Source organism: Brassica rapa, chromosome A07 (genome assembly GCF_000309985.2).
Source record: "Brassica rapa cultivar Chiifu-401-42 chromosome A07, CAAS_Brap_v3.01, whole genome shotgun sequence".
Classification (NCBI taxonomy): Eukaryota; Viridiplantae; Streptophyta; class Magnoliopsida; order Brassicales; family Brassicaceae; genus Brassica; species Brassica rapa.
The window spans coordinates 21,073,872-21,092,821 of NC_024801.2; the positions used below are offsets into that span (position 1 = coordinate 21,073,872).

General features: G+C 31.4%; 2 protein-coding genes and 1 long non-coding RNA gene across 4 annotated transcripts; 2 read left to right on the plus strand and 1 right to left on the minus strand.

Moving 5' to 3' along the window:
- Positions 1-2,901: 2,901 nt before the first annotated feature.
- Positions 2,902-4,108, plus strand: LOC117126901. The gene is made up of 2 exons (XR_004449628.1): positions 2,902-3,066; positions 3,730-4,108. It is a non-coding gene; the product is annotated as an uncharacterized LOC117126901 (long non-coding RNA).
- Positions 4,105-6,512, minus strand: LOC103830689 (probable arabinosyltransferase ARAD1). Its single transcript, XM_033276172.1, has 3 exons — positions 5,433-6,512; positions 4,329-4,918; positions 4,105-4,193 (listed from the first exon to the last, which is right to left on the minus strand). The coding sequence occupies exons 1-2, from the start codon at positions 6,261-6,263 to the stop codon at positions 4,391-4,393; spliced, it is 1,359 nt and encodes a 452-aa protein (XP_033132063.1). The 5' UTR covers positions 6,264-6,512; the 3' UTR covers positions 4,105-4,193; positions 4,329-4,390.
- An 8,049-nt stretch (positions 6,513-14,561) lies between these two features.
- Positions 14,562-18,359, plus strand: LOC103830691 (mini zinc finger protein 1). Of its 2 annotated transcripts, none has more exons than XM_033276173.1 (2): positions 14,562-17,942; positions 18,014-18,359. In XM_033276173.1, the coding sequence occupies exon 1, from the start codon at positions 14,611-14,613 to the stop codon at positions 14,902-14,904; it is 294 nt and encodes a 97-aa protein (XP_033132064.1). In that variant the 5' UTR covers positions 14,562-14,610; the 3' UTR covers positions 14,905-17,942; positions 18,014-18,359. The 2 variants fall into 2 exon arrangements, with proteins under 2 accessions (XP_033132064.1, XP_033132065.1); XM_033276174.1 differs by having other exon boundaries at positions 18,018-18,359.
- Positions 18,360-18,950: the final 591 nt, after the last annotated feature.

Here is an 18,950-nt window from a genome sequence, read left to right on the forward strand (position 1 = left end):
AGACATAAATCAACGGTTCAAAACAAAATGAAAAGCATAACCAATATGAAAGATTCTGATCTTAATTGACAGACTCGGATCCCTCTAGAATAATTGATATAATTAATCAAAAATATGTGGTCATAGTTAAAATCGACCCCAAAACAGACAAAAGATATTCCAACAGCATGTCATCCCAATAAAAGTTAAAACCAAGATTTATCTTAGATTAAATTCTTATGTGTCTTGTTTATCATATTTTAGCTAGATTAATTACAGCATGGACACATTTTCTCATATTTTCTTACTTTGACACCAATCTTTAATATTTTTCCATTTTTCTACTTTGCAAATGATGAATCCAATCTACAAATATCCACCTTGTTTCTACAACGAAGTTATAAATCCATTAATCCATCTATTGTTATCTGTATAATCCCATATATTATTTAAGGAGTCAATTCAGTCTAACCATCTTCTTTGCGAGGAAAGTGGCTCTTTGAAAAATCATCAATTCACGTCCCGGTTATAAATTATTCAAACATTTTTAATGTAAAACGAAAACACACTGAAAATACAAAGATTCATTTTAATTTCTGAATAAATCATAATGTCGTCAAGAGTGAGAGGAGACTGAATAGTATAGAGAGTTTGTAGCAATTTCCCCAAAATTTCCCTGAAATAACCAAGATACACATTTTAGTCCAAAGTCCATAGGGATGATTACGATGGCTCACCAGCTATTTGATAGACCTATTATATTTTTTTCTGTCAAATTGAATCATCGTGGTCAAAACGAATATATTTATTGGACTATAAGTGACTTGACTTTAAAAGTCAAATTGTTATTTATCATGACGACCTATTAAAAATTAGCAAGTCATTCAGATAAGAATATAATGAAACCAAACCATAACTCAACTACCATTGGCGGATGTTAATCTAAATAAACTGCAACTACACACGGTCTAGTCCTACGATATTGTATTATAGTGTGACTTTATAGATCATGAAATGTTGGACGCGGTCACTGGTGATCACATTTTGTTTCTATCATTTAAGACTTGGAATGGTTGTTGCATTTCAACGTCGCATGTGCTATAGTTGGAAATTTTAAACGAAGTTTGAGAAGCTAGACAAGCTCACGAAATCACGCGTCTGACAATGTTCAAATCACCTTGATAAAAATGTCTAAAGCATGTGTTCAATATCTCGTTTACTTGATGCAAACCTTTTTTTGGAAACGTCAAAATTATTTATTATGTACACATTAATAAGAGATAACAGAAGAACCAAAAGCACAAGAACAAAGCCTTTTTTTGGAGGAAACACAAGAACAAAAGCTATAAACATTACTGTAAGACTAAAACCTAAAATTCAAATGTTCACACTCCCATTTTAAACATTTTTTTTTGGTAAACATAATAAACTTAATTATTAATTGTTGTTACATTAACAAGCCATTATTCATTATTGATAACAAACATATAATTGTCCACATGCTAATTTATTTATGGGTAGTTCGAAAAAAACAAGAAGTTGGCATGGAATTAGTTAAGCTCGTTTGTTTGACCAAAAAAAGAGTTAGCTCATTTGTTATCACTTTACGCGGAAGAAACCAAACTTACTGCTGATCAAGTGATGAAGCAAATCACACAAAAAAACTGAAGACCGATCATATTCATAACTCATATGGGCATTCATTACGACTATATAGATTTAAAAAGCATTTTAAATGGTTGTTTAAGCGGTGTATAGACATGAAGCCTTGTAAAACCGTCTCCAATATATTCACTTATTTCTATCTCTAATAGAGATTCTAAAATAGATATGTTTTTTTCTCCAAAGTATTTCTCTTTTTTTTTTCTTTTTAGAAGAATATTTTAAAAAGAATCTATTCTAATTTTAAAATAATTATATTTTATTTATAAAATTTGAAAATTAATCCTATTTAATTTTAGTTTTTACAAGATTTTCAAAAAATATGACTTTGTTTAGTTTTCTTAAAATATTATTAGGTAAATAAAAAGTGTGATACATCATAATGTCAAAAATAAAAAATAAGAACAGATTTTAAAAATTTTATTTTGCAAACCTAATTTATGTTATTAAATTATTTTTTATGATTTTAAAGCTGATACATCATAATTTACTATTACATAGTAGATATAAGCCCATAATTTACAATCACATAATGGATATAAACCCATAATTATCAATAAAGACATTTTCCAATGATCCAAGCCCATATGTTATTTTTTTCAGAAAAAAATAGAAACATTTTTCCCATCTACCGACTTTTCTCATTCCATCAAAGGGTCTCCGTTCTTATCTCTTTCTCCGCAGCAGACAAAAGTCTGATGCATGCTTTCTAAACAATCAATCAAAATAGGGAAATTACCACAAAAAACACATTTATAGTACAACTTTTCATGTTTACACTAACTATTTTTACCCTCACTTTTAATGAAGGGTAAAAAACAATTATACCCTTAGGGTTAACTAATCTAGACTTAGGGTTTAGAGTTGAGGGGTGGGTGGAGTAGGGTTTTTGGAATGTGAAATTTAAGATTCTAATAAATATATAAATAAATACTTAAAAATATATAATTTTTTTTAAAAAATAGTTTCAAACATAACTTTCGTTTTTTAAAAAGAAATTTGAAAAAAAAAAAAATTAAAAAAAAAAGATTTATAAAAAAGTTCGAATTTGAAAAAGTATAATTCGAAAACATAAATTTTTCTTTTCTATTTTTTTTATTTTTTATTTAAATAATGATTTATTATATATATAAATAACAAGGACATAATAGTCTTTTGCCTCTTAATGAAAAATGTATTTTTAAAAATGTCTTTTTAGTAGTGGTAAAAATGAAAAGTGGTACCATGAAAGTGGTAAACATGTAATTTCCTCTTATCAAAATAAATTAATGTCTTCGCTCTAAGGTTATCAGAAGACAGATCTACTGATAACTTTCATCTTTTGGTATAAAGGTTCGAGTTTCTTGATTGAAGTTTGCTTGAGTTTTTAGGATTAGGTTCTTCTAAGCTACATTCTTTGTTTTGATTTTTCATAGACCAACTAAAGTATGGAATACTAAGAGCCTTCAATCGGGGATGAATATTTCTTAAAGCATTTTGTGTAATTGTGTAAATATAATCTATAATTGAATAGTCATTTATGTATAAAATATTTTAAAGAACTTAAATATATACCAATATATTTGCAAATTTTTAGTTGACAATGCCAACTGATTTTCGGCAAATTTTTTAATTTGGAATCATAATCCGTTATTTACAGATATATATGAATTTATCCAAATTTCTTTTTCTGAATCGAAACAATTACCAAAATAAAATTCACTAAGGTATATTGTATAAATAATTGTTAACTGCTTTTGGTCGAATGCAATATTTCATATTGGTCAAGTGGTAATATTTCTTGGCTTGATGTATTAACTAGGATTATTACTTTACTTAATCGGCGTTATCATAATTGCATTAATATAGAAATTACTGGTATAATGGGAATATTTCTTGGCATAACGTAGTACAAAATTAATGGGTTAGCGAAAGTATATAACTACTGTGTTTAGATCAGTGACATTAGATTGTAATTATTGAGGAAAACTCAGGATCAAATTTTATTTGTAGTCCTATTTTAATAGATTAGATAACAGTATTTTATATATTATAACATATATATTTACTATATTGTTTTATCTTGTATACAATTACACAACTTCAAAGACACAAGTAGCCTCACCTCAGATAAATGTCTTCACCTCACCTAATCATCAAGAAATGTGATACCAAAAATAATAACAGAGCATATGGTAAATGATAAACCCATGTTGGTGCTAAGATGTTCTTTACCAAAATGATTTCATTTGTTTTTCTCCTCTCTCTCTCTCTCCCTGTGTTCCCCTTCTCAGGAGAGCTTTAAGGCTCTGAGAACTCTTTCTCTTTTAGAAATATTATTTGCATTTCCTGATCTGAACACATTATGGGAAGGCTCACCATGCATTTTGGGGCACTCAAAGGCATAACAAGGCTACAAGCACTTACTCTCGTGGTCACACCTAGTTAGGAGACAAGCTATTGCAATTCTGACGTTGGAGTTCAAGTTCCAAAAAATTTCAGATCGCAGCTGCTTCAGGTACTGATACTTTTGCTTCTCTGTAGGCTTTTACATAATGAACGTTAGTCCAAAAATATATTTTTGTTGGTGTTCTTGAGAGAATATAACTCATTATTTTTCTTGTCAAACTAGAACAAGCTTTGCACAGATGCTTGTTATGCTGACTGCTGAGTTATATTCTTTGATCTTCAACTCTAAGAAAACAAAACAGAGACGTGGCAAGAAGAGAAAATGTGTTTTCTCCAAATAGCATCACTCACATACATGATCTTAAGTTGATAAACTTCTCTCAAAACCTTCAGATCTACGGTACCTATTCTTTCTATGAACATGAAACTGAAGTGAAGCAAGCTTATGCGAAACCGCAGACCAAATCATATCCACCGAGTCTCCAGGCTGAGAAGGAAACCGATACTCAAAACACCTAGCAACCTCTTTGAGTCTCTCCCACTTCTTCCTCCACTGATCCTCAGTTACCCCTCTGAGGAGACTCACCAAAAACCCTTTCTTCACAGCTTCAGAAGAGTGCACAAACACAGAGAAACCAGAATAGTCTAGAGTATCCTCAAATGGAAGCTCAATCTGATCACTGATGATAACCGGAACACAATGGCTAACGATAGAGTCGAAAAGACGGTTAGAGGAAGGAGTGTCACCTGCAATATTGAGACAGAACTTTGAGGAAGCCATGCCTTTACCGGTTTGTTTAGTCCCGTTCCCTCTTACGGTTCCAAATGCAAAGTGAACGTCTTTCTCATCTTTAAGAAGGTTATATAGTTCTTGACGAATAGTTCCACCCTGCAAAAAAAATATTTGACATGATTTAGATGTGTTCTAGCTAGGCCTGCCATTATTAACCAAACCGAACTGAAAAGTTTGGTTTTTGGATCAGTTTAGTTAGGAGGTTCGGTTCGGTTCGATTAGGCAACTTAAAAGAAAATTTTGGTTCAGTTATCGGTTAGTTCCGTTTTCAAAAAAAAAACAATTAACGAAACTATACCAATCTTAACCAAATTTCCGAACTGAATTAACCGAACTAACAAAAATCCGAACCAAAGTAACTGAGCTAAACCAAATTACTGAACTTAACAAAAAATTTCCAAATTTTTAACCAATTTAAACCAAAATTTAACCGAATTCAAAAAACTTTAGTTAAGTTCTGTAGAAATTTTTGAAACCGAAAACCAAACCAAACATTTACGGTTCATTTCGGCGGAGATTCAACTGAATCAAACTAACCAAATTCGAACTACGGACCCGAAAAACCCGAACTAACCGATCCAGCAGTACTTTAGGACAATAAAACACTTACATCTTTTCTGTAGATAGCTCCTTGGAAGTAGGCCAACACAGGACGCTTCTCAAACGGAGCTGACTCATTGTTAGAGACAGTCTTAACAACGTGCACGTAAGGCGCAATAACATCTTTCTCAAGATTAGCAATGGAGGAAGGATACCTTCCAAAGTCCGAGAGAACAAACATTGCAGAACCAAGCGAGTTTCTTGCATAGAGCAAACTGTTTGGATGGTGAGCTACTATCAAATGATCTTTCCCACCAAATCTTTTCCACTCGTCACGACTTTTCAAGAACTCAACTAATCTCTCCTGCAACAATCTATCAACACTACTCGTCTCGTTTCCACTGAGCTTAGACTTCCTATTGTAACTCAACGAGGAGAAGAAGGGGACAAAGACAACATCAGCTTCTTTCGAACTCTTCACTCTCATTGCACTACATGGTCTCTTAACTTCAGGTGTCTCTGAAGCTAACAAGTCAAGCGTAAGCCAATACTCCACACTGTGTTGACGATTCAACCCACCAGGATAAGACGGGACTGTGCTAACGTTCTTGACGCTAGGCCAAGTCTCAGATCCTTTCTTGTGCCAGTTCAATAGCCCAAAGTGAAACTCAGAAGGGAGATCGTACATAAACACCTTTAACACACCACACGAGACCGGTTTAGCATCGGTTCGCTCGTTCTTGAGGTCTGTGCTCGGGAGAATCAGCTTGCGGACTAAGCTTGAAGTGAAAGAAGAGTCGTTGCGTTGGAGGAAGAAGAGAGAAGAGACGATGAATAGCAGCGTCGATACTGTTATCGTGTAAAAGAGGAGTTTTGAGGAAATCATGCTCTTTTCCGACATCTTTCGAACCTCAAATCATTCAGACAGAACACAAAGTAATCGATTTGGAGACAAAGGTTTCAGCTTTCGACCAAGAGACATGAGTTAGTACCTGATGAAGTAGGGCGGCATTTGAGGTTTCACGCCATTGGAGGTGAACAGAAACTTTGATGCATGAATTGCTCTTCTTATCTGATGCTATTCAGACAGCTTCAATCCAGGAATCAGTTGACTTTGGAGTTCCAGGGTCTTTTGATCTACAGATCTTCTAATGACTCCTTTCCTCTGTTCAGGACAATTTGGTAAAAGACTTTTTTTTTCCGGCGGATAATTTGGTAAAGGCTATTTATTTTCTATTCTTTAATAATTGTGAAACTACAATATTTGTTTGTAATAATAATCTAGTAGGTTTATATTAGTCACATTTTTCTGTTCTAGAGGAGTTTTAGTGTAAATTTATTTGAAAATTTTAAATATATTTCTTTACATGGAACCAATATAACTATCGCTAATTTTATTATAGAAAACTAGGGTTTCTTTTAGTTTGATTGTATATTTAGAAACGATTAATCAAACGATATGTATTTTGAATCTCTTTCAACATGTGTTCAAACGATTATATATAAAATCATTGTAATAAATTTATTCAAAAAGTAAAAAAAAATGATGAAAAAAAAGTTCATATATTTTTTTTTTTTTTTTTTAAACGTCTAAACAGATTTTATTAATATACCAACGTACAAATAGGGTTATAGAATCATATACAAAGCAATGAAATACAAATTATTACATAAGCAGAAATATGTGACATATGCTGAAGACAAATCATTTGTAAAAGTGAAGATTGACGTTGCTTTCTTTTACAGTAAGCCTTACACGCTAACAGAATATGTGATCTGTTATTTTCCTTCTCGAGAATTCGTCTCACTCTGATATGATGGATATGCCATTTTGGCATTTTATTCTTTTTCCATATCATACAGTAAAAATCCATTGTATCCAGGACATGCTTTGAAACATCAACACGGTACCAATTAGTCCGTAGCCGTGTTCTTTGTAATAGAGTAGATTCCATACTTCTCCATTTGTGGATCCGGTAGATTGACATCCTCTGTTTATCCCATCCATTCATAAGAACTGATACTCTATGTAGCCATGATGTTTTCTCCCTCGACCAATACCCAAACAATTGTATTACGAATTGAATTGAGAAATTACCATGAATAATAACTCCATATCCTTGAGTCACCATCTCTGGAAAGTTATAAACGCCAACCAAATCCCCATAGATGTCACACATTCCCGTTGACAATGGCATTGGTAACACACATTGATTTCTCTCCGCAACCATAGATTCCACAAGCACACAACCTCTTCTCTGTACATTAGAGGCCATGGCAGATTTTGATAACAATATATGCACGATGAAAGTGATATCATGATCTCCAGGCCAAGGTGCCTTAAGGAAAGACTGCGTCTCTCCATGAATGATCAGAGAAGGATAAACATCGCGCAACAAGTGCTCGGAGATGGCGCCGACAAAACCATGGAGACTTGCCGGAAAAACATCGACAAAATCAACTAGATTTGCCGGATAATCACTCTCCAAAGTGGAGAAAATTAAATCTTCGATTCGACGAGGTCGCTCCGGATTTTCCCCCCATGACTCAAGAACAGAACGGATGGAAATCAAATCAATGATAACAACCATTCGAAGAGGCGATGAAACGGACAATCGAAGAGAGTAGCAGCGGCGAACAGGTGGATGTAATTGACAAAGACTCTCCTTAGGAAAGGAGAAGACCAGAACGATAACTGGAATATGACAGAACCAAATCATCGCTCAGTATTATTGATAAACTAAAATTTAAAACAAAGAAACTAAGTAGAAGAAGAGTACAGCCGACGTCGGAGCCGACGTCGGCCGGAAATCACAAGATCCGAAAGTTGTAACGATCGCACAAAGAGTCGCAAGAAAAACGGTTATCGAGAGCCCTATAATGATTACTTCCTAAGTTCATATATTTTAATTTGAAAGTTCTATAAAGAAATTTTGTTCTATATATATATATATATTTAAAAACTCTATTTTAACTTGGTCTAACAAATTTGCAAAATACAAATAGGAAAGAAACATACGTACAATTATATGAGAGCTAAGAAATTAATGATAGATAATACAAACAGATAATACTATAATACTAAAATTTAAAATTATATATTTCTATTTATATAAAACAAATATATATTTAAAAATAAAAAATAAATATTTACGCGGGTGCACGGATCAAGCTCTAATTATTAATTAAAATAATAGATTGTTTTTCCTCTGTTTATGGATCCACCTTGTTTGTTGCCGTAAGTGCCTGGATAAACACAAAGACATTTAGTACAACACTTTTGGCAGAAGAACATGCATGGTTTATGATACTTGGTGTTGCTGCGCCTCATCTCTAAACCGTCTTTAACGGCTTGAACTATCAATCTCAACCTCTTGGTCCTGAGCCCTCTTCCTTTCTCTCCTTGTATAAGTTCTCTATGACATATCAGATTACTCCAGAGTCCAGACTAAGTCAAATTTGGTGACAGCCTAAATTGAAGAAAAGGAAAGCTATAAAGGTGAAAGAAAGAGGAGGTAACATGGAGGAGCAATTGTATCTCCATTGCTAGTGATTGGGACCAACCAACAAGAGATCTCTAAGAGAAATATCGGCTTGGCTCTTCATGCCACCTTTCCCCTTAGGCCTTATCTATTAGCAAGGACATCAAGGAACCCCGTCTAATGTAGAGCAGGAGTGACGTGTCTGAATCTCAGAGCTGAATATATAGATGATGCAGGTTAAGAGGTGGACATTAATTGGAGAAACTGAGAGGGACTGAGGGTAGACGCAGCTTTTGTGTATAACTCCATCTGCAGTTCTTGTAAGGAGGTTTTGCTGACGCTTGTGGCAATTCTTGTAGATTGAAGTGTTGCTCTTGTTGATCAATGCTTTGATCTTAGGTTGATACTTGGGGTTTTTTATATTTTTTGCGGCCTTTGTATCTGATTAGTTATAGAGCAGAAGAGATTGCAAGTCTTTTTGACTCAGACTTTTCAATAACAACTTAATGATATTTACATTTTAGCAAAAAAAAAAAAAAAAAAAACTTCATGTGCAGTTGTGCACGTACATTGGAGGCAAATCTATCTAATGCATACAACAAATTTTAACGACTTTTCTCATATGTTTTCATTTTCTGATATAATTATTGCATCTATAGCCCTTGTTTTGAAAATCTAGTAGCGGTGTGTATAATTATATGTTATCGTTCTATGATTTAAAGCTGCAATTATGAGACATTAATGGGCATATAGGGCAATTATAACTGTAGAATTTTGTATGCAATTCTTTTTCGCCATGAAACCTTTTATAGGAAAAATTATGAAAAGAAAGACCACAAATATTTTGAGTATATTAGCATAATTCACACACATATATGAGTGCGACTTAAAAATATGAATGGCTTAGAAAATATAAAAGATTTAGTGGCACTTACCAGTTACCAATCACATTATGGAGCCGTATATGGCTTGTTGGGATTTGTTTATTAACTATATGGGTTTATAAAAAGTATGTGTTCTTTAACAAAAATTAAAATAAAAATAAAAAGTATGTGTTAATTTGGATATTTCTCTTGCGTATGAAATGTGTATAACTCTTTTTAAAATATATATGTGTTCTTTCAATAATAGTATATATATATCCAAATATATGACCAAGAAAATTAATACAAACTTCACTCAAATGAATGGGCATGGCCTCTCGAAGTGATACGAAGTTCAACTTCAAGAAGTTCATAATTCTGAAGGAAAAGCCCGAAAGAATAGTCAGAGAACATTAAGAGCCCAATACTCATTTAACATTACTCCAATTTTTCTTATAAACCTATTAACTATTCAGTCGTTCCGGTAGAAACACATTTAATACTATTTGATTCAAGTTTAAATATTTTCTGACTAATACTAAAGAGTAGATCGATTATCTGTTGTAACCTAACATATTATTAATTACTTAAGCGAAACTCAAACCAAAATTAGCCAAATAGCAATAGTTTAGTGTCTAATGAAAATTGAACTCACGACTAACATATTCCATATCACCCACCAGAAGGACATGGAAAACGTAAGTGACACAATCAACTAAATAAATTTTAATGTTTGGTTACTTTTGCGAGTTTTTTAATTCGATAAGATAGTTGTTATAGTCTTTTTTTTCCTTGAATTAAATAAGGCTATTCTTGAATATAATAATGAGTATCGAATAGGTTGTCTTCAATTAGAGACGGTTGTTATATTTTTAAGGAAAGCGAATATAGAAGCAAGTGACAGACAAAGAGACACTGAAAAAGTAGATTTGATGTTTAGTTTCCCAAATAAGAATTAGTTTAAAATAATCGTAATTAGTTGTTTAATAATCATTGTGTGCCTTCTCTTTGATTCGTTTTAAATTTCTGATACTTTTTCATTGCTGCAGCTAGTTTCAACATTACATCGAAGCAATTCATAATTTGAATTATGGCTGTAAATGGTATACACTCCATCTGTTTCTAAATGTAAGTAATTTTAGCTAAAAACACTATTAAAAAAATTGTGGGATAAAAATGAAATATGTCTATTCTATTCATTTATGATCAAAATTGTAACTTGTTCTGTTTTATAAAGAGTATTATTTTGACACTTTGTATTATATAAAAATATCATTTTAGAAGTTCAATGCAATTTACATTTATTTTAAACTTATTATTATTTACAAAATATATTAATCTTATAAATAATTTTATTTATCTTAAATATTATTAATTAAATAGATGTAATTAATAAAAACACAAATACATTTCAATCATTTTTAATGTGTAAAAAGTATCAAATTGACACTCTTTGCAAAACGGAAAAAGTAATAAATAATTTCTTTTGCATTTTATTTATTTTCTTATGGAATTGATGGTACAAACATTCTATTTCATTAGAGACAAATTGTATTTTTTATTGAATTACTGGAACAAAATATTTCACATTATTTCATTTCAAAAAATACTATTCGGCTGCAGCCTATATGTATTTGTCCTTTATACTCATATTCTTAAAAAAAATGCTAATGTATTACTCTATTTTTGTTTTAAAATCAAATAATCAATATAATTGTTGAATTTATTTAATTCTATTCTATTCTATTTGAAAATAATATAAAAAAAATAAAAAAATATTTTAAAAGTAATTTTGTTTGTACTTTTTTGTAAAATAAAAATAAAATAGAGTTAGAGAAAATTTTACTCCAAACTTCATTCAGAATAGAAAATAGAATAAAATTTGAGATTCTCTAAACGTTGTGATACAGTTTCATATGCGGGAATATTGACCATTAACACTCTTATAACACTCATTGGTTTTTGTTTTATAGTTTTTCAACTTTTATTGATGCTGGTAGTTAACTATTGTGACATACGGAGAAAAATAAAAGCAATCTAAAACCAACATAAAAGTATAGATAACTTGTTAGTCTCACTTTGATACTAATCAAAATCTTATGAAGAAAAAGGCAAGATATTGAATCAAATAAGCTGGTTTTATGGGTTTATATGATTCTTAACTTCACGAGTAGGGCACGGTTGGTGAGAAACATAGAGTCTTTTCAACATAACCCATCACCTCTCTATCTTGAATTCATCTATATGACTCCATTTTTAAATTAAAAAGCAGTCCTAAATCCTAATTCCAAATTATTTTATTAAATCAGCTCCACAGGACGATCCTGACTTAAGGAATAGCGGGAAACAGCATTTTCATACTTTAATTGTTACCATAACTTCAATTCATACTGGTTAATAAAGATTTTTCTAAAGAAAATAGTTTATTTTTTCTCATACAGAAATATAGTTGAAGTATGAAAAACATTTTGCTGATTAATAGGTGAAAAATAACACCAAAATGGTCGTCAAAGATTGATTAAGAACTGTTTACTTTATCTATTCAATTGGCAAATCAACTTCGTAACATTCTTCCGTGATCTTCGGCTTTTAATACCTCAATTATGTTTTTCTTTATAGCATAAATCGGTAATTATGACATTTTCTTGATCTAATATTTGTTGTGTTTCTGTGGTCGGTGAGTACAAAAGCGATAAATGGTTTTACACTAACGGTATAATTCAAAGGTACGTAGAAACCAAATTTCGAACGGTAAAAATGAGGTATACTGAGCTATAATTCGGTGTACAATTATAATTAATTCATCTTTTACGTTTTCAATTGTATTATTTAACACTAGGCACATTACATATATAATCCACTACAACTAGTTGAATAGATTATTCCGATAGTATCTTTGTCGACTTGTTTACTTACTACTTACAGTTGAATTAATTCTATGGTATATTTTTCTGCATTTGTAAAGCATATTGTGGCAAAAAAAAATTCTTGAGTCACTGAGTAAAATTTACTGTAATTCTTAGCTTATCAAACTAAAATACTGTACATTGACCTGAATTTAGGAATATATACGTATTCAAACTATTTAGTTGGATGAATTCCAAGCTGAAATCAAGATTAATCTCCAAAAAAAGGTTTAATCTCCAAATTAATGAAAATCTGTTTTTTTTATTTGTTACTTAAGACATCTAGAATGATTATGTGCACCTCTTGAGAATTCAATTTTTTTTAATGGGATACTCTCACATAAATTTGTATAAAATTTATTACAGAAATACTTTTAATAAATTAAAATTATTATAACCAGTTATCATTAATAACATTATTATAACCAGTTATCATTAGTAAAATTTCATTTGTATTTTTGTTATATCATTTTCGATTCTTAGCTAATATTTTGATTAAAGTCTCTGTTATTTTTAGTTTGTAATTTGTTCATACTGTAACACTTTCACCTATATTTATATTGTAATACGAGCAAGAGGAATAAAAAAGGCGATGCTCACACTCGACTGACTTTTGTGTGTCAAGTGGGAACCATATTTGTTGGCTCACGTTGTAAAGAAGTCAATTTGACCAATTAAGTAAGTATTAATATTCAATTAGAAACCATATCTGTCATGGAAATCATATCTCTTATTTTACATCTTTTTCGTTTACTTGTCTACATAATCGAAGCTACTTAATTATTTAGTTCATTTTTAATTGAATAGCCATTTTCTATATTTTCTTACAAAATTCAACATAGCACACGAGGGATAGTAGTCTGGAATATGTCTTATTAATTTAACAAATTCCTAAAGAGAATAGTCTGTTAACATTAGATATAGTATGTGTATGGTGTTAAACAATGTATATCTATAGACGTAGTATTTATTCTTATTCATGTAATTTACAAACATAACATTACAGCAACTTTGGAATAAAAGAAAAGGTGATGGGAAATGTGATTGCATTCCAATGTTAACCTGTCATTGTCTCTTGCTGGGAGCAAGTCCGTTGGACTGAGTCGGATTCGCATTTAATTCTATTTACTCGAATAATTTAATCAATTATCTATATAATGCATTGCACGTGATCTTGACGGTAAATCAAGGCTGGCTACTAAATTTGTTATATTTGTTCCATTTAGGCTTTCTTGTGTGGTGTATGAATAAACTCCAGATATTATCATTTTGGACTTGAACATCAATGTGTTATTTCACCTGTTTTTCTATCTCACTATGTCACAAGCACTGTTAATATTGTTTTCAATTATTCGGACAACGAAGACCATAGTAAATTATGTCGCGTTTGTACATGTCAGTTGGGTGAAAATAATGGAAGAGAAAGAATATCGTTCTAACAGTGTACGCTGTAGGCTTAACCATATACGATGTCATTTATTTCAGTATAAAACATAGCTTCACTAATTATACAGCAATACACTACAGTGTGTAATAAATGATTTTTTCAACCAATTTGAAAGTCTTACATATATTCTCTTATTAGATATCTATATAACTAACGCAGGTTGGTCAATTGGTTAAAACATATACTATTTTATATGAATCTTGAAAGTCAATAAGCTTAAATCGCGTTTAAATGTTTTTTTTCTTCTTCTAAAAGGTTAAATTTTATGGTTTTAACTTTGCCCTATAATGTCTGGCCTAAAAGTTTATAACCTTCTAATCACTAAAAATATATTAATATATTTATTAGTTGTATATAATTAAATTATAAATGTAATTGCAAAATAACTTGGAGTCTTCACTCCCTCTAGGGTTAAGATAATATAACAGGCCTAACTAGTTTATAAAAGGGGCAGGTACACACCATCTAGTCTTCACTTCGTTTTCATAAAGGAGCCACTTCCAATTTCCAGAATAATAAATCGAAAAAAACTAGGGTTTCACAGATCGTGATGAAGAAGAGACAAGTGGTAATAAAGCAAAGATCAAGAAACTCCAACACCTCGTCGTCTTGGACTACTACTTCTTCATCGGCGACCAGTAGCATCCGTTACGTGGAGTGTCAGAAGAATCACGCTGCTAACATCGGAGGTTACGCCGTCGACGGTTGCCGTGAGTTTATGGCCGCCGGCGTTGAAGGAACCGATGATTCTTTGAGATGTGCCGCTTGTGGTTGTCACCGGAATTTTCACCGGAAGGAGGTCAACACGGAGGTTGTTTGTGAGTATTCGCCACCTAACGCTTGATTTTTCGATGATTCAACTTTTTTATTTTCTGTGATTTGGATTTTATCGAATGATTTTTAAAGGTGAAGTGATATATATATTTGTAAATGGTTATCGATGTGTATATTCACAGCTCACATACTGCCGGTCTGTATGTATTTTAAAAATATTGTATATATCTGTTTGTGATGTAAACAATAGTTACTTTATTTTACAAATTTAGCTTTTGGATTTTTATATGGTTCGTGATATGAACTTCATACGAACGAGTAATACATGTGCGCTATTATACTGATTAAAATTTATATCTGCTGATCGAAACTATAATTGTTTTATAATTTGGAGAATGTTATTGGATTTATTTATTTCACCGTTGAGCTTAACTATAGGATCGCAAGTCAGTATATCACAGGCAAGAAGCATATGTCAGTACATCACACGATATATGAGACAATTTGTAAAGGATGCCTCTTATTTAGTTCAGAACATGGTTTTATAGTTCGAGTACAACTTCCAATACATGTCTGTAGCCTTCTCTCTTCTTTTTTTCTTTGAATATAATTGAACCTCTGATAGAAGCTTAAACGTGTGATTAAAAATTGCTGAAACTTGAAAATGTATATATAGTTTCTTACAACGAAAATTAATGTATATATAACATAAGATATTTCCATTCAATTAAGTTTCAGGAAGTGTCAATTAAAACCTTTAACCATCGTCTTACATGTAACTTACAAAAATGTTGTATATTTAAAAATTTAAAATACATTCTAGAATCATATAGTATGTATAAAGACCAATAAAAAATGAGAGACTAATTGAGTTAGAAATTTGAGGATGCTGATGATGCCATAGTAGGCTGAATCTAATTCCATTTAGTTGGCCTCTTGAATCTAATTCCACTAATATTATATTATTACGTGTCTGAAAGCATGAAATTTCTTTGTAGAATAGTGTACCCAATCTCTTTTGTATCGCAGACGGTCCACATATCGGATCATGTTCGCTTATCGTCTAGGTTAATGGTTTTTGTCTAATTAGTTTTTTTTTTTTTTTTTTTTTTTTTTTTAAATTTTGGAGGCATCCTTCACAAAAAATAATCTCTAAATAAATAGTGCGGTCCACGGATTTTTACTCCGGCAATATTTTCAGAACCGGACCGATCCGATGGTTAGACCGGATTCGACCATAAATCGGTTACATAGTTGAGTTGAGTCTAATAATTGGTTCGACCATAAAGCGGTCACATTATAGATCTCAAAATTATTAAACTGATAAAAACCATTAAAACTATCAAAATCTATAAATCATCCATATAAACAAAAAATTAGTTTATATTTATAATGTTTTATGTTTTAAATTCATTTATATTTTGATAATGTATTATATATAATAATATTACTTTTAAATTTAATTACACACTAAAGATACACTAAATCATATTTAACTATGACCAAATAGTTATCTGGTCCGGTTTCAAAAATACTACACTCCACTAGTAGAAATCTTGCTCATAGCCACGAAATACCTACGAAATTTTCGTGGCAAATTTGAAAATGCTACGAAAATACTATGAAAATAAAACGTAGCAAAAAAAGCCACGAAAATGCCACTAAAATGTCACGAAATATGAAACGTAGCAATTCGTACGTAAATCGTAGCAAAAAAAGTCACGAAAGTACCACAAAGTAAAACGTAGCAAACTATAGCCACGTTTTTTGCTACCGAATTTTCGTGGCAAACTGCTACGAAATTAAACATCCCTATAAACATAGCTAATTTGTAAAAAATATCTTTTTTGCTACGGTTTGGCCACTAAATTTTCCGTGGCTGTGTAAAAAAGCCACAATTTTATCACGAATTAGCCACTAAAATTTGAAATATTAAACCCTAAATATACTTTTAAAACCCTAAACTCTAAATAAAAATCTTAAATTCTTATTTTAACTTTAAATCTCAAACTTAAATTCAAAAAATAATGTTTTTCAGGTTTTACTCTTAAATCTTTAATCTAACCTTGAAACTATATTCCAAACCATACACTTTAAACCTAAACATAATACCCTAAATCATAAATTCAAACACCAAAACTAATATTTTCAAACTCAAATGTTAAACATAAATTACAATCTCTATACCCCAAATCAAAAACCTAATCTTTAAAGAATTTAACTATTTAAACTAAATAAATAATGCTCAATACATAATTATTAGTTATTTATATAAATATTTAAAATCTTTACACGAAAACTTTATCTCTTTGTTTGGTAAGCATGTAAACTTCATCTAAAATTAAAAAAAAACAGTATCTTTAATTCTAAGGCTTAAACTATTAAACCTAAACAAACCCTCTATAACCCCTAAACTCAAACCCTAAAACCTTTAATTCTAAATAAAAACTAAACACTATAGTATAACTAAACTTGCTCTTAAATCCTAAACTATAAATATACTTTAATAAAAGTGACACTTAACTTTATATTTTCATACTATAAACTAGTCTTTTATTTTGAACTAAATCACTAGATTATATATCATAAACATGACACTTAACTTTATATTTTTGTTTTGAACTAAATCAACATATCTTAAATCATAAACATAATTTTTAATATCTATAATTTAAAAAATATAAAATTAAATAAAACATTCTCTTTTGTCTTCCATATATATTAAAACTAAAATGCTGTAAAAAAGAAGGTAGAATAGAGTAAACATAATTAATAATTACTCATAACTTTCTATTGGTTAAGATAAGAGGGTGAGGATCACAATTTTTGACCATTGATTAAATCTAATCAATGGTTCAGATTCATTTATTTGTGTTTCTTTCTCTCTCTCCAAAGTCTATTCTCTCGATATCTTTTTCTGCCTTTTCTAATCTTCTTCTCTCTGTCTCTTCAACAACACAACTCTGTCTTAATCTCTCACAATCACTCACAGCCTTCTTCTTCTCCATATACAACAACGACGTTTAACAACGACCGTCGCGTTCTTCACCACCACCACCGTCACGCTCTTCACCACCATCACCGTCACGCTCTTCACCACCATCACCGGTAGCGTCTCTCTCTCTCTCTCTCCTTCTCTCTTCTGAGCGTTGAATCTGAGTTTATTTATTTTGGTAAAGGAAGGTGGAGGAGGCAGAGGAGATTGATGAAGGATGAGGTAGCAGAAGCGGTGGCTCGTGAGCTGAGCCGGCTTGAAGATTGAAGATAAGAAGCTACGGTGAGGAAGCAGAAGAAGCGTGACGGCGGAGGAGGCGTGAAGCGTCGCTTCATCAATAACACCACCGGTGGCTCCAGAAACAAATCGAGTCGCCGCTTCAGGCGAACTATCCGGAGGTGTCGGTGGTGAAGCTGGTGGCGGTACCGGTGGTTGAGCCGACGTATATATTTGTGTATATATATGTATGATATATATTTATAATTTGTTTTCTATATATTTTGTAATTTCATTAATAAAAATTATTTTTTTCTAATTTAGTAATTTATTTTTCATGAATTTTTTTTTTAATTTTTTTTTTTAAAAGACACGTTTTAGCCACGATTTATTTCGTAGCTAGAATAGACACGCAAATTTTCGTAGCAAAATGTAACAATATTTGCCACGAAAATGTCGCAGCAAATCGTGGCAATTTGCTACGTTCTTTGACACGGTCAGTTTTTGCTACGATCGTATACGTACGATTTAATTTTCGTAGCATTTAGTGGCTTCCTCTCTATATACCCACGAAATTTGGGTTATAGCCACGAAAATAAATGTGGCTGTGGGGGCTTTTTTTACTAGTGCTCTGGATATTCAAATGAAGTCTAAAATATAACTTTATATCCGTGTGATCACATCATAAACTGTAATGGAGTGCCTTCAAATTCAGATCGCTTAGTACTCGAAGCCCGTCTACCACTAGATCTTCATTCACCACCACCATGTGTTTTTTTTTGTCTAATTAGTTAAATCAATAAAATCGAAATAAGAGGCCGAAGCAACTACAATACAATATTAATGTAAATCAATATGGCCATGAAAAAAAAAATTGGTTTTGTGAATAAAAAATGTTGTATTGG

Bases quoted from the DNA above. Each gene is read 5' to 3' on its own strand.
- LOC103830691 (XM_033276173.1), top strand. From the start codon at position 14,611: ATGAAGAAGAGACAAGTGGTAATAAAGCAAAGATCAAGAAACTCCAAC.
- LOC103830689 (XM_033276172.1), bottom strand. From the start codon at position 6,263: ATGTCGGAAAAGAGCATGATTTCCTCAAAACTCCTCTTTTACACGATA. The intron at 4,919-5,432 runs GTAAGTGTTTTA...TTTTTTTTGCAG, and splicing joins GAGCTATCTACAGAAAAGAT to GGTGGAACTATTCGTCAAGA.